We start from the raw sequence: 14603 nt of genomic DNA on the forward strand, positions 1-14603 counted from the left end.
CCTCCCATCATGGTTTCCTGCGCTTTGCAATCTTGGGTCAACACTATCAGTTCTGTGCACTTCCCTTTGGTCTGGCCAAAGCTTCGCAGATGTTCACCGAGATGTTGGTGGTCGTCGCAGCAGTATTCTTGTTTCTCCTTATCAGGACGACTTGTTGATTCGAGCAAAGTCGTTCCAGGGGAGCACTCAGGTCACGGCTCGAGTGGTGGAGTTTCTGCAGTCGCTGAGATGGGTAGTCATCCTTGCAAAGAGCCAGTTGTCTCCATCTTAGTGCCTGGAATATCTTGGGGTCCTGTTAGACACCTCCTCGGGGAAGGACTTTCTTCCAGGTGAGCAAATTGCAATCTCAAATTCACCTGCTTATGGCGTTCCAGTGTCCTCGGGCGCAGGATTTCCTACAAGTCTTGGGGTCGATGGCGGCCTCCCTCAATATAATGAGTTGGTCGTGGGCCCACATGCGTCCTCTTCAGTAAGCTCTTCGGAGGTGGTCGCCTCAGAGGCACTGTCTGAATCACTCTATTCCACTTGTGGGCTTAGCTCGGGGCAGTCTTCGCTGGTGACTTCAGACCCCCCATCTTGTACAAGGGGCGAGTCTGGATCAGCCGCAGTGGACGGTGCTGCTCACGGATGCCAGTCTTCTCGGTTGGGGGGCTCAGTGTCTAGGTCACTCAGCTCAGGTCCACGGAGGAGGCTTCTTGGTCGATCACTGTTGTGGAGACCAGAGCCATCCGTCTGGCGTTACTAGCCTTCCAGTCCTTTCTGATGGGCAAGTCAGTCAGGGTTCTGTCTGACAATGCCACGGCAGTGACCTATGTCAATCATCAGGAGGGCACCAGGAGCACTTTGTTGGCACAGGAGGCGATTCTGCTCATGGTCTGGGCGGAGTCGCACCTTCAAGAGATCTCAGCATCCCACATAGCTGGAGTGGAAAATGTTCAGGCGGACTTAGTAAGTCATCACGTGCTAAATCCCAAAGATTGGTGTCTAAGCCCCATGGCCTTTCAGTTGATAGTGCAGTCTTGGGGTCAGTCCCTCATGGACCTGATGGCCACAAGTGTCGACGCCAAAACGCCCCACTTCTTCAGTCGTCGCAGAGACTGTCAGGCCATGGGCCTTGATGCTCTGGTTTAACCACGGCCAATGGAGGGGCTGTTGTATGTGTTCCCTCCATGGCCATTAGTGGGCAGAGTTCTTCTCTGCATAATTCGCCATCCAAGCCTCGTGGTTCTGGTGGCTCTGGATTGGCCTCGACAACCGTGGTATGCGGATCTGGTGAGGCATCTGGTGGCATATCCTCTTCCTCTGCCTCTCTTGGATGACCTAACTCAGGGTCCCATTCCAATGTTCGATCCGGGTCCCTTTTGTATTACGGCTTGGCTCTTGATAGGGGTCACCTAGGTAAGAAGGGGTTTTCAGATAAAGTGATCTTAACGTCCTTGGGGTCCTGGAGGCTTTCCACCTCAGGCGTATGTGAGGGTTTGGTGTCTATTTGAAGAGTGGTGTGATGTGCACGGAGTGGTCTCTTTTTGCGCTTCCCTGCCTAACATCTTGGAGTTCTTGCAAGAAGTCTGGATAGGGGACTGGCTTGGTCTTCTCTCCGAGTTCAGCTTGCTGCCTTGTCAGCCTTTCGGGGGTTCTTGAAAGGTCAGCGTTTGACTGCCATTCCTGATGTGATTTGCTTCTTGCGGGCGGCCAAGTTGCTCAGGCCTCCTGTACGACCCTCTGTTCCATCTTGGGATCTGAATCTGATTCTGTCCGTTCTGATGCGCCCTCCTTTTGAACTATTGGGCAACTGCTCTTTGAAGGACCTTACTCTTAAGGCAGTCTTCTTGGTAGCCATTTCTTCAGCTAGATGTGTTTCTGAATTATAGACTTTATCTTGTAGGTCTCCCTTCTTGGAGTTTTCTAGGGAGCAGGTTGTTTTGAGGCTTGTTCTTCCTTTCTGCCAAAAGTAGTTTCTCCTTTTCATGTCAATCAATCTGTAGTGGTGTGTCGGAAAGGCTCGTCTGAGCAGAGATAGCTGCACCAGTTGGATGTCAGTTGAGTCCTTCGCTCTTATGTTCAGAGGACTCAGGAAGTCAGATCATCTCTTTGTCCTTCTACCGGGTAAGGGGGATGGCGCTTCTAAGGCTACTATTGCGCACTGGATCAAGGAATCTATTGCTTCCGCTTATCATCTGAAGATGAAGTCTGTTCCCGACTTTCTCAGGCTCATTCCACTAAGGGTCAAGCAGCTTCTTGGGCTGAGTCTTCTCTAGTGCCTCCAGTGGATATTTGCAAGGCTTCAGGTTGGTCTTCTCTGCATTCCTTTGTCAGACATTACCGTGTGGATGTTCACGCCCGTCGGGACATAGTATTCGGTGAACGTATTCTGGTGTTGGCCCTTCAGGGGTCCCACCCTTGATGTGTACTGCTTTGGTACGTCCCATTCATAAGGACTATACCAGTCTACCAAGCGATACAGAAGGAGAAATTAGGTTCTTACCTGCTAATTTTCTTTCTGTTAGCTTGTAGACTGGTATAGTCCACCACCCTGTCTGTCTTTGTGTGCGGTGTTTGTGGGGTTTTGCTCACGTGCAGATTTTGAATTTTTCTTTGGGTTCTAGTATTTTTCTAGGGCCGAGGAGAATTAAGAACAGCGGTGATGGCTTAGCTGGTGAGCTGTGAGGATCTTTTACTTCCAGGATCAAGTTCTATACATGTTCCAACAGTTGTTTAAAGATGTTTGTTGTTTTCTTACACTCCTGTTTGGAGTGTCATTTACTGTTTTTCAGTTAAGAAATTTCCTAGATTCTGCTTGGGTGTTCGGCTAATTGGAGTAGCAAGAGGGGCATGCTATACAGATTTACAATTTTGATCTCAGTCTCCACCTACTGTAGCAGTGAGGCATATTCCCCATTCGTAAGGACTATACCAGTCTACAAGCTAACAGAAAGAAAATTAGCAAGTAAGAATCTAATTTCTCATTTTCATCGCCCTGCGGAGCGATAAATGTCCTTGTTCCCACAGTGGTCTGCCAAGAATCGCCTCCCTTTCCACCCCTCCTGGCCAGAAGCCCCTCTTGCAATCGTGGATCCAGCAGCCCCCACCCCCCTCACTCCCTAGCACAGGTCCAACAGTCCCCCCTTGCTCCTGATCGCATGTCAAAACCGGCAAAAAACCCCCAAACAAACCTGTAACTCTCATGGGTCGGTCCCTTTGCACCTATTAGCCTCTTAGAAGCTTCCTGGAAGAAGAGGCAATATTGCACATGCAGGGCTGCTCCAGGATCATCTTCCGGCCAAGTCCCTCCTTCCGATGTAACTTCTGTCAAAACCAGAAGTTACATTGGAAGGAGGGACTCTACTGGAAGAAGGTCTTGGAGCAGCCCTGCAAGTGTGATATTGCATCCTCTTCCACGAAGCTTCTAAGAGGCTGGTAGGCCCACCCTAGGAGGCACAAAGGGGTCAACCCAGGGGAGTCACAGGTTGTTGTTTGTTTTTTTGCCGGTTTTGACCTGCGATCGGGAGCGAGATAGGGGGGGCTGTTGGACCCATGATAGGGAGAGAAAGAGGCTGCTGCTCCATTTGCAAAGGGGGGAGGGGGTTGCTTGGACTACTGGACCAGTTGGAGCTGAAGGAAAGGGAAGACAGTTGCTGGATCTGGTCTGGGGATTGGGGGGAAGGGAAAGGTGCTGGGCCTATTTGGTGGATGGAATGGAGCTGGAGGGAAGGGAAAGGATAGAAGTGTTGGACCCATGGGAAGGGGGCTAGAGGGAAGGGAGAGAGGTGCAGGACCTTCAGGGAGAAAGAGAGGGAAGGGGATGAAAGCTTACAGCTCAAAATGACAAAATTGTTTCCTTACCCATGCTTTAATCATTCTGCATCTTGTAGGTCTCCAGCTTAAATTCCTTTTATGACCAAAGGGATTATATGGGACGCTGTGTCTACTACTGGAAGAAAATTTTGCCAGTAATGGAGATGATCAAAAAGAGGCGGAGTGTTCCTGAACCCACTGACCCATTGTTCAAGCATTTCCACAGCCGGGACATTCAGGTGCTTTCTGTTTCAGTCATGATGCTATGCTGATGGGTTTTGGAAATAATTGTGTTTGGGGGAGTAGTAGTATAACCAAAATGTGTAGACTAACTTTTTATTCTTTTTTTGTGAGCTGAGATTTCTTTTGTTTGGCTGCAAGCTCAGATAGTCTTCAAAGCAGTTGTTCTGAATGTAGCTCTGTTCCTTTTTTCATTTGTTTCAATTTTGAAAGAAATTTTGAGGTTTCATCTTTCCTCCAGCAGTTTTTTTTCTGTTCAATTTCATGAAACCTTGACAATTCATTAAAAAAAATTAGCTGCAAAGCTCTTGATGAGAAACAGACTACAAGAGGAAGAAAATAATACAAATAATTCAAAACCAAACAAACATGTGTGCTATATGATTTGTATTTAAATAGAATACCTTCTTTAAAGTTAATCAACACCTTGAGATCTAATAATTTTGCTGTCACCACACCCTCCTCTGGAACTCGCTACCCAATTACTTACACGTAGAGTCCGCACTAAGCCAATTTAAATCCAAGCTAAAAACCTTGTTCCAGGATGCATTTAGAAAATAATTGTCCTTCTAAGGACTAAAACAATGCTCTTCTATTGTTTTTCCCTTCCCTGTTCTTTTCTTCAAAGATTGTAGTTCTTGCCCCTTTCCCATTTGTTTGAAATAAGGTCTAGATTCACTAAGCCCACTGATCAAGTTCTGACCACTTAGCGACCCCTTTGCGACCCGATTTCCCTCCGACCTAATTCACTAACCTCTGTCCTGATCATCTTCCGATCCGTGCATGCAGATGAGAGGGAATAGCATTCAAATGTAGGCAGGCAGCGATTTACTAAAAAAAAAATAAAAAAAAGCAACACGGACTGGGCTGGCCGATCAGCAAACAAGCGACTGCTGGGGACCAGTCGTTCACGTCATTTCCAACTTTTTTCCCCTGATTCTCCGAAGCTGCAATTCTTCTGCCGCCCTGCTCTGCCTCGAATCTCCTGCTCTCAGCCCCAACTCAAGTCGTGATTCTACTCCACCCTGCTCTGCACCAAATCTCCTGCTCCGATTCTCCCCAACTCTCCTGTCCTTCTCCAACTGTGCAAGCCTGTGGTTTTAACCTGCGGTTTTAAAGCAGGTTAAAACCACAAGCTCGCAAAAACTTCCCCAAATCACATCTCATTCCGACTCAATGTCTACAGTTTATTGGGGCAATCCTAGACACCACTCTAATGAGAACGTTTCTTCCTCCAGATTGCCTTCACACTCTCATATGTCTGCAGCTACTTTCTCTTCAAACCATTTCTGCCAGACACATGATGAGTCTTCTAAGCTATATGGCTTCAACTGTACATGTCACACCACTGACGAAGATTACATCTTCGCACTCCTCAGTGGACCCTTGCTTCCTAGTGGTCTCAAGCGACAGACCATCTCTCACAACATATATCTGTGATATCATCTCTTCTGCAGTCGCTTTAACGGTGGATGACCTCTTCCAATCTTTCCAGAGGTCTTCTTTTTCATTTGCCCTCTCATTACAAGGTCATCATGACGGACGCCCCCTTATGCCTGGGGGGCTCATATGGATGATCTTCAGATTCAAGATCTTTGGACCGCCTGGGAACGGAAATTTCACATCAATTTCCTGGAACTCAGAACGATGTTTTATGCCCTCAAGGCTTTTCATCATCTTCTCTCCCCTCAAGTCCTCCTCCTTTACACAGACAATCAAGTAGCAGTGTGCTACATAAACAAGCAAGGAGGCACAGGCTCTCTCCTGTTGTGTCAGGAGGCCCAAAAAGTCTGGACTTGGGCAACAGCTCGCAATCTATTCTTGAAAGCTGTCTACATTCAAGGGGAGAAGAAGTCCCTGGCAGACAACCTCAGCAGAATTCTTCAGCCTCACAAATGGACTCTCCATTCTGCAACTCTCCAGTCCATCTTTTCTCAATGAGGCACTCCACAAGTGGACTTGTTTGTGGCCCCTCACAATCACCAGTTGCCCCAGTTTTGTTCCAGACTTTACTGTCCTCTCCGTCTGGCAGCAGATGCTTTTCTCCTGGATTGGACAGGCTTGTTTCTATATGTCTTCCCTCCACTTCCCTCATGTTGAGAACTTTGTTCAAACTCAAGAAAGAAGCAGCCACCATGATTCTCATTGCTCCACGGTGCCCCAAGCAACATTGGTTCTCCCATCTCCTTCAACTCAGGTCCAGGGAATCCATCCTTCTTCCCCTATTTCCTACTCTGCTCACTCAGAATCAGGAATTGCTCCTTCATCCCAACCTGCAATCTCTACATCTGACAGCTTGGTTTCTCTCAGGCTGAATCCATTTCTCTTACGTCTTTCTCAGCCTGTTCGTCATATTCTGGATGCATCCAGGAAACCAGCCACTCAGCAATGTTACCAACAAAAGTGGACTAGGTTTTCTTCCTGGTGTTTTCTTCATCATCACGATCCAACATCCTTGGCAGTGGAATTGGTGTTGGATTATCTTCTTCATCTGTCTGACTCTGGTCTCAAGTCTACATCTATCATAGTCCATCTCAGTTCTATTACAGTTTTTCACATGCCAGTCAAGGGAAAACCTCTGACTGCTCATCCTTTGGTCGCCAGGTTTATGAAAGGACTTTTCAATGTGAAACCACCTCTCAAGCCTCCACCTGTTGTCTGGGACCTTAATGTAGTCCTTTCCAGTTTGATGAAGCCACCATTTGAACCAATGGCCACAGATCATTTCAAGTTTCTTACCTGGAAAGTGGTCTTCCTTATTGCTCTCACCTCTGCCAGAAGGGTCAGTGAGTTACAAGCATTTGTAGCGGATCCACTCATCACAGTTTTTCATCATGACAAGGTGGTTCTGCGTACACATCCAAAGCTTCTTCCTAAAGTTGTCACTGAATTTCATCTCAATCAGTCAATTGTTCTACCTGTGTTTTGTCCTAAGCCTCATTCTCATGCTGGAGGAACTGCTTTGCATACTTTGGACTGTAAGCGGGCTTTGGCCTACTACATTGACCGGATAAAGCCACAGCGAATATCTCCCCAACTTTTCATCTCTCTTGATCCAAACAAGTTTGGGCATCCTGTATCCAAGAGAACGATTTCCAACTGGCTGGCTGCCTGTAAATTGTTCTGCTATGCTCAGGCTGGACTGGCACTGAAGAGTCGTGTCAAAGGGGAAGAGAACCATTGCAACAATGTTTAACTTCAAGAAAGGGAACTATGATGCCATGAGACAAATGGTGAAGAAGAAACTCAGTAACAGCTCCAGGAAAGCACAGATGGTGGAGCAAGCCTGGTCCTTATTCAGAGACACGTTAAACGAAGTGCAAAACCTATATATACCCAGATTTAGGAAAGGGTGCAAAACAAATCAAGCAAAAGACCCGGCATGGATAACCAATGAAGTCAAGAATGTGATAGGGGACAAGAAAAAATCATTCCGGAAGTGGAAAAAGGATAAAACTGAGGAAAATTGGAAAGAGAACAGGAAGCATCAAAAAGAATGTCATCGCATGGTCAGAAAAATCCATCTATTCAAAAAATTTATACAGATGTCATAACTCCAACCTGAATTCCCCTCAGTGTGACTCCCCCATCCTCCCTTCTCCACCAGTTACCCTTCCCCTCAAAGCCCAAGCTTGTCAACTGCTTCCCTAACTGCATATATACTGAAACTGCACTATATCCTATCTGTACAGCATCCCGAATTGTATATCCACTGGAATAGCCCAATCCTCCTTGCCGTATCCCATTCCCTAAACTATACTACACCATTCTTCTTGTAACTCCTCTGGAAATGTTCTTCTTCTTGTAACTCTTCTGGAAAAGTCCAGAAGTCTCTTTGTAATCATCCTGGAAATGTCCAGATGTCTCTTTTGTAATCCGCCCAGAACTGCAAGGTTGAGGCAGAATAGAAATCAGTAATGTAATGTAATGTAAAAACAACAAAAGAGTATGAAGAGAGACTTGCCAGGGAGGCACGGAATTTTAAACCATTCTTCTGATTTGTGAGAAGAAAACAGCCAGCGAGGGAGGAGGTTTTGCGCTTCATTTACCGTGTCTTTGAATAAGGACCAGGCTTGCTCCACCATCTGTGCTTTCCTGGAGCTGTTACTGTGTTTCTTCTTCACCATTTGTCTCATGGCATCATAGTTCCCTTTCTTGAAGTTAAACGTTGTTGCAATGGTTCTCTTCCCCTTTGGCACTCCTATTTCCACTTTGAACTGGATCATGTTGTGATCACTGTTTCCTAATGGTCCCACTACTTCCACTTCCTTGGCAGGTCCATTCAGCTTGTTGAGGATTAGATCCAGAATAGCCTTCCCTGTCGTTGGTTCCTTGACAAGCTGTTCCAAGAAGCAGTCCCATACAGCCTCCAGGAACTCAGTTTCCTTTGTACATTTTGAAACTCCAAGACTCCAGTCTATCCCGGGATAGTTGAAGTCTTCCATAACTATGGTGTTTGTGTTTTTGCATTCCCGCCTCAACTCGGCTCCCAGTTCTGTGTCCTTTGTTTCAGTTTGCCCTAGTGGGCGGTAGTACAGCCCCATCTTTATCTCGGCTCCCTTTCTTCCCGGTATTTTGACCCATAGTGATTCCAGTTGGTCATTTATCGTTGCTGCGTCCACTCCAGTTGAGTGAATGGTGTCCTTTTATGTAAAGTGCTACTCCTCCTCCTTTCTGATGTGTCCTATCTCTTCGGTAGAGCTTGTACCCTGGCAGTACTATGTCCCATTTGTTTTCTTCGTTCTACCATGTTTCTGTGATCGCTATGATGTCTAGGCTCTCATCTTTGGCCACGACTTCTAGTTCCCCCATTTTGTTCTTTAGGCATCTTGAATTAGTGTATATGCAGTTCAGGTCTTGGTATTTTTTCCACCTTGTTATTTTCCCTTGTGTTTCATTTTTCTTTCTGTCCCCTACCTGTCCTGCAGACTCCTGGTTATTGACTCCCTTGTTATCCCCTTGTAGTACGTTCTTATTATCCTCCTTTTGATCCTCCCCTTCATCTTGCTCCATTTTGTCTTCCGCTTGTAGTACACTCCTTTTAACCTCCTCTTGTTTCGTCTGGCTCCCTTGGATTTTCAGCTCCTGTTTTGTGCCATTAGTGTCTTCCCAACTCTTTCCCCACTCAGTATCTTCTCGGGATGCTGTCTTCCGAATCATCGACACCTGGTCGACTTGTCGGCTTTCCCCTTCTTCTTATTTTAAAGCTTGCTCCATTCCTCTCCTGATCAGTGATATAAGAGGTTGCAATGACTGGAAGGTGAACTCCTTTTGCAGGGTGGCTTTTCAGTCTTCCCTTCGGAGTTTCATATCTCTGAGCGCTTTATATATACATAACTGATCACTCTCCGTAGACAGCTTTTCATTAAAGTCAGTTCGTTTTTTGTATTTTAAATTATTTTCTGACTTCTCATTTTTGATATCCATAATCCCTGACTCTTCTAAAGAATCCATCCGTCTTTTGCATTAACTTTTAACATTCAACTTTCTTCTATTTTTCTGCTTTCTTCTCAAAATCTATCTACTTTTCCATGTCTTCTCTTCCCATCTATCCATGTGTACCATCTCCTCCTCCCTCTTTCTTCTTACTTATTCCCATCTATCCATAAGAAGCATTTCTTCTTATCTCTTCCCTGTCGCACCCATTGCTGTGCATCCTCTTTGTCTCCCCTTTCGCTCCTTCCTTTGCACCATCTCATCCCTCTCCCATTGTCAGACAACTCTGTCTTCCTCCTTCCCTCCTCATATGGTTTGGCATCTTTCTCCTTTCCTTCCCATAGCCTGGAATCTCTCTCCTTGCCCATGGTCTGGCATCTCTCTCCATCCCTCCCTTTTCCAAGGCCTAACATCTTTCTCCTTCTTTCCTCGCCTTTCTGTGGTCTGGCAACTCTCCCCTCTTTCCATTCCATGGTCTGGCATCTCTCTCCCCTCCTTCCCTTCAATTCTGTGCTCTCTCTCTCTTAATCCAGTGGTCTGACATCTCTCTCTTCCCTCCTTCCATCACCCTTCTCTGGAGTCTGACATCTCTCCCTTCTTTGAGTCATCTCTCCTTGCTCCAAATGTAACATTTCTCCCTCCTTCCTCTCTACCACTATCATCAAGTTTCAAGTTTAATAATTTTTTTGATTAATCGCTTAATCATACTTCTAAGTGATGTACAGTTTAAAATTACATTTGATAGGTAACAATGCAATAAACAGCAATGTTTAAAAAAACAATACAGGATTAAATTTTAACATACTCATAACATTGGGTAAGTGGGAAAGAAATACAAATCTATAAAGTAAAGAAGAAACATTAAGGGGAAAATACAAAAGGTAAACAAAATGACAATAAAATATAATAAGGTAAAATTTAATAGAGTTAAAGGATATTAAAATTAGTTTTCAAAGGCATGTCCATCACATAACATAGAAACATAGAGTATGATGGCAGAAGAGGGCCGGTGGCCCAACAAGTCTTCCCACCCAAGAACCCTCCGTCCCTGGTGTACCCCTCTTTCGTGCATAACTTTGTAGCACTCCCACCTGTTTGTCCCATCAACTTTTGCAGTCGGGTACACTGCTGGCGTGGAAGTTTATTCATCGATCAATCACCCGTTCGGTGAAGAAGTATTTCCTGGTGTCACTATAACATTTTCCCCCCTTAAGTTTTAGCGGATGCCCTCTTGTCGCCGTGGGACCTGTAAGAAAAAAGATTTCTTCCTCCACCTCAATTCGACCCGTGATGTATTTGAATGTTTCTGTCATGTCCCCCCTTTTCCTGCGCTCCTCGAGAGAATATAAGCATAGTCTGGTCAGACGTTCTTCATATGGGATGTCCTTAAGTCCTCAGACCATCCTAGTGGCCATTCTCTGGATTGACTCCATTCTCTTCACATCCTTTTGATAATGTGGCCTCCAAAACTGGACACAGTACTCCAGGTGAGGTCTCACCATGGATTTGTACAACGGCAGTATGACTTCAGGCTTTTGACTGATAAAGCTCCTGATGCAACCCAGCATTTGTCTTGCCTTTGCTGAAGCTTTCTCTTCCTGATTGGCAGCTTTCATATCTTCCCGAAAAGAACTCCCAAGTCCCTTTCTGCAGTGGTTCTTGCTAAGTTTTTGCTTTTCAAGGTGTATGTTCTGTATGGATTTTCGCTTCCAAGATGCATCACTTTACATTTTTTGGCATTAAAGTTTAGCTGCCAAGTACTGGACCATTGTTCCAACAAAAGCAGGTCCTGCTCCATAGTGTTGGGCCTGGTTGCGCAATCAGGTTCTGTTGTTTTGCCCACAATGTTGCATAGTTTAGCATCATCAGCAAACAATGTAGTTCTGCCTTGAAATTCCTGAGTTAGATCCATAACAAAGATATTAAATAGCATCGGGCCCAAGACTGAACCCTGTGGCACTCCGCTGGTCACTTTTGAAGTTTTTGAGGTAATACCATTCACCATAACTCTTTGAAGTCTGCCGCTAAGCCAGTCTTGTACCCATGCGGTCAGTGTTTTTCCTATTCCTAATGAATTAATCTTGTTTAATAACCTACAGTGTGGAACACTATCAAAAGCCTTGCTAAAGTCTAAATACATGACATCCATTTCTCTTTCCCTCCCACTCCACACACCTATGTACAAGAATTTTCTTTTTCTCTTCCCTCACCCATTGGCAGCATCTCTCTCCCTCCCTTCCTAACCCTCAACCCATGCCTTCTCTTTCCTTCCCAACTCCCTTCCAGCACATGCAGCATCTGTCCTTCTTACCTTCCTAACCCCCCGCAGCCAGTGCAGCATGTCCTTCTCTCATTCCCAACCCCAACCCTCCCCTCTCAGCGGGATACTACAGTATGACAGTCCCCAGTTACCGACTCTCCCTCCTACTACCTCCCCGCCGCTGAAATTTAAAATCCTCGGGCAGCCAAAGCGAAGCCGGCCTGGGGGGGAGTGGCTTGGCAGCGCACAAGATGGAGACGTAACCACAGCGCTCCTCAAACTCGGGCCACTAACTGACAAAGTTGAACGGCTGTACGAACTTCGTTCCTCCCGAAAATAAAAGAAAAAAGCTAGTAGTTATGGTGGCAGCACAACAAGCACAGTCAGACACGGCAAGCACTTCAGGTGGGACGGCGAAATGGACAAAACATATTCAGCTGACGCCGTCGAAAGTGCCGATTCCTCTAGATGGGGATGGGTCTGATAAGGCAGACATTATGGCGGAACTGCTGAATATTAAACAAATGCTTCAAGATAACGCTAACAGAATAATGGAAGTAAAGGAGGAAGTTGTGATCCTAAACAAACAAATGGAAATCGCTAACCAAAGACTGTCACAGATTGAAAACAAAGTGGAGCTTGTCACACGTAAGTGTGAAACAGAAAGACAAACTATTGAAATACTGGCAACAACTTGAAGATTTTGAAAATAGAGGTAGGAGAAAGAATATAAGAATAATTGTATTGGCTGAAGGTTTGGAAGGGGGGGATGCTGTCCGATTTCTAGAAAACTTATTACCCAGGATTTTACAACTGAATTCAAAAAGTCCATTGGAGATAGAATGAGCTCACCGGATTCCATCAAAGCGTTCAGCAAACCAAACTAGCCCAAGGCCCTTCATTTTCAGATTGTTACGTTTCCAACAAGCTTTGGAGATATTAAAACTGGCCAAATCTGATAGAAATTTAAACTACAAGGGCTCTAAATTGCTGCTGGTGCCGAATTTTGCAAAATCGACAGCCAATACAAGAAAGCAGTTCCTTATGATGAGACAACAGATGAAGGGAAAAGGGCTCACTTGTGACTCTCATTGTTGCCGGATAATATAAGCCATAAGTGGGAATAAGACTTTTCATTTTCAAAATCCTGAAAAACTAAAGGAATTTTTATCTAACTCTGAACCAGTGTCTATTTAAAATGTTCATAGTTCTAGTTACTTGGTCATAATAAAATAATATGGAATTTGGGTATATGATTTGAAAGGAACAAATGAAATTGAATAGCTGCTAGGAAAGAAGAATATTGTTCAAGTAACTGCTTTAAGACCGATGATTGGAAGATTTCAAGCTCACTTGGTTATTAACTCTGAAATGGTGTTACAGAAGAGAAAGAAAAAAAAAGGAGTTTAAGAACTTACTGAATATATAAGCTGATGAAGACGGAAAGAGCAAAGAAAAAGGGAGATAGAGAAGGAAAACCCAACCAAAAACAAGATAATCTTCAATTGGATTTTACAGATATAATGGATGAAGAAAAGAGGTTGTTTGCAAAAGGAAGTTTTATTTCTGGATCTTTGAAGTTTGATAACATCTACATAGATATGGAAAAACTACTGTTAGAATAATATTCTGATGAAGAAGGGAAAGGATAACATATCATTCATACTAAGTCAGTGCAGGTGCAGTTGGTGGAGGAAAAGTTTTAGGAACATCAAAAAGAAGACTGGACACTTACTACAAGGTCAAAGAGTATGTCATTGCTTTCTATGAGACCCGTGGCATTGTTCATAAGATTCACGCTGAGGGATCTATGGATGAAGTTTTTGAACAGGTCAGCACTGCTCTGGATGCTGTCCAATATATAGCAATGGCAATTATGCATCTTCCACAGCAATGTAGTGCTTCAGGACTTTTCAGCAATTTGGGCACACTCCTCCAAGTGCACCAAACTTCCCGGCAATTCAGTCACTATCCCTGCAGAATTTCTCCTACTAGAGCTTCTCAGAGCATCTCCAACATCACAGTAGAGCCAAGGATGGACTCTTGTAATCATTATGTTTACTGTGTCATGTGAATATCATATGATAGAAATTGTATGATAAGTTGTTTATTGACATGTTTTATTTGTATTTCTTACTGGGTTATGATTTGGATGGTTAGAGTGAATGAATAATTGTGAACAAGGCTGCCCTGTGAACTTCTAAAAGCTAAGTTACTCAGCATTTCATATTCTGCTCTTTTCACTGTTTTTCAGCATTATATCTGCTTAATTGCTCTTCTCCTCCCTGTTTCTTACTTAAAAAAAAACCAAAAAAGTAGGGAAAATCCTGTGTTTTAGGGTAGCCACTGATTTGATATAGAACCTGCAGTTTTGTTTAAAATACTGTGTTTTAGGTGGTATACAGCCTGCATTTCTGACTTACTAGTTTTTAGCCATTGTGTCTGCTGATTAGGTGGAAAAGGGAGGGGCTCTGATTTACTTCTAAAATTAACTGCATTATCTTTGGGACAGTGATGTGAACAAGGCTGCCCTGTGACCTTCTAAAAGCTAAGTTACTCAGCATTTCATATTATGCTCTTTTCACTGTTTTTCAGCATTATATCTGCTTAATTTCTCTTCTCCTCCCTGTTTCTTACTTATAAAAACCCCAAAAAACACATAAAAATAAACCCTTGTCTTTCCTTTGTTAAATCGTATTTCCTCTTTCCCTTTCCCTTCATAGGAATAAGGGTAAGACTTATAGTCCCACCAACCCCAGGAACCACTTTTCATATATAGAGACCCAAATAATCAGGACTACTCAAATCAAGTCACTTCACAACCAATCAAGATGACCTTTATTCTATGCTATCACTGTGGTGCTTTAATTCA

The 14603-nt window shown here is 44.4% G+C and overlaps 1 protein-coding gene across 4 annotated transcripts in view; it reads left to right on the forward strand.

The window, feature by feature from the left end:
• The window catches only part of LOC117362460 (E3 SUMO-protein ligase RanBP2-like), a 353806-nt gene that overhangs the window by 134281 nt on the left and 204922 nt on the right, over positions 1–14603 (forward strand). For all 4 annotated transcript variants that reach the window (XM_033948861.1, XM_033948860.1, XM_033948862.1 and 1 more), the window contains exon 13: positions 3873–4034. In XM_033948861.1, coding sequence (XP_033804752.1) covers positions 3873–4034 — 162 coding nt within the window. The remainder of the gene's footprint in view (positions 1–3872; positions 4035–14603) is intronic.

The sequence above is a fragment of the Geotrypetes seraphini genome, chromosome 6 (assembly GCF_902459505.1).
Source record: "Geotrypetes seraphini chromosome 6, aGeoSer1.1, whole genome shotgun sequence".
Lineage (NCBI taxonomy): Eukaryota > Metazoa > Chordata > Amphibia > Gymnophiona > Dermophiidae > Geotrypetes > Geotrypetes seraphini.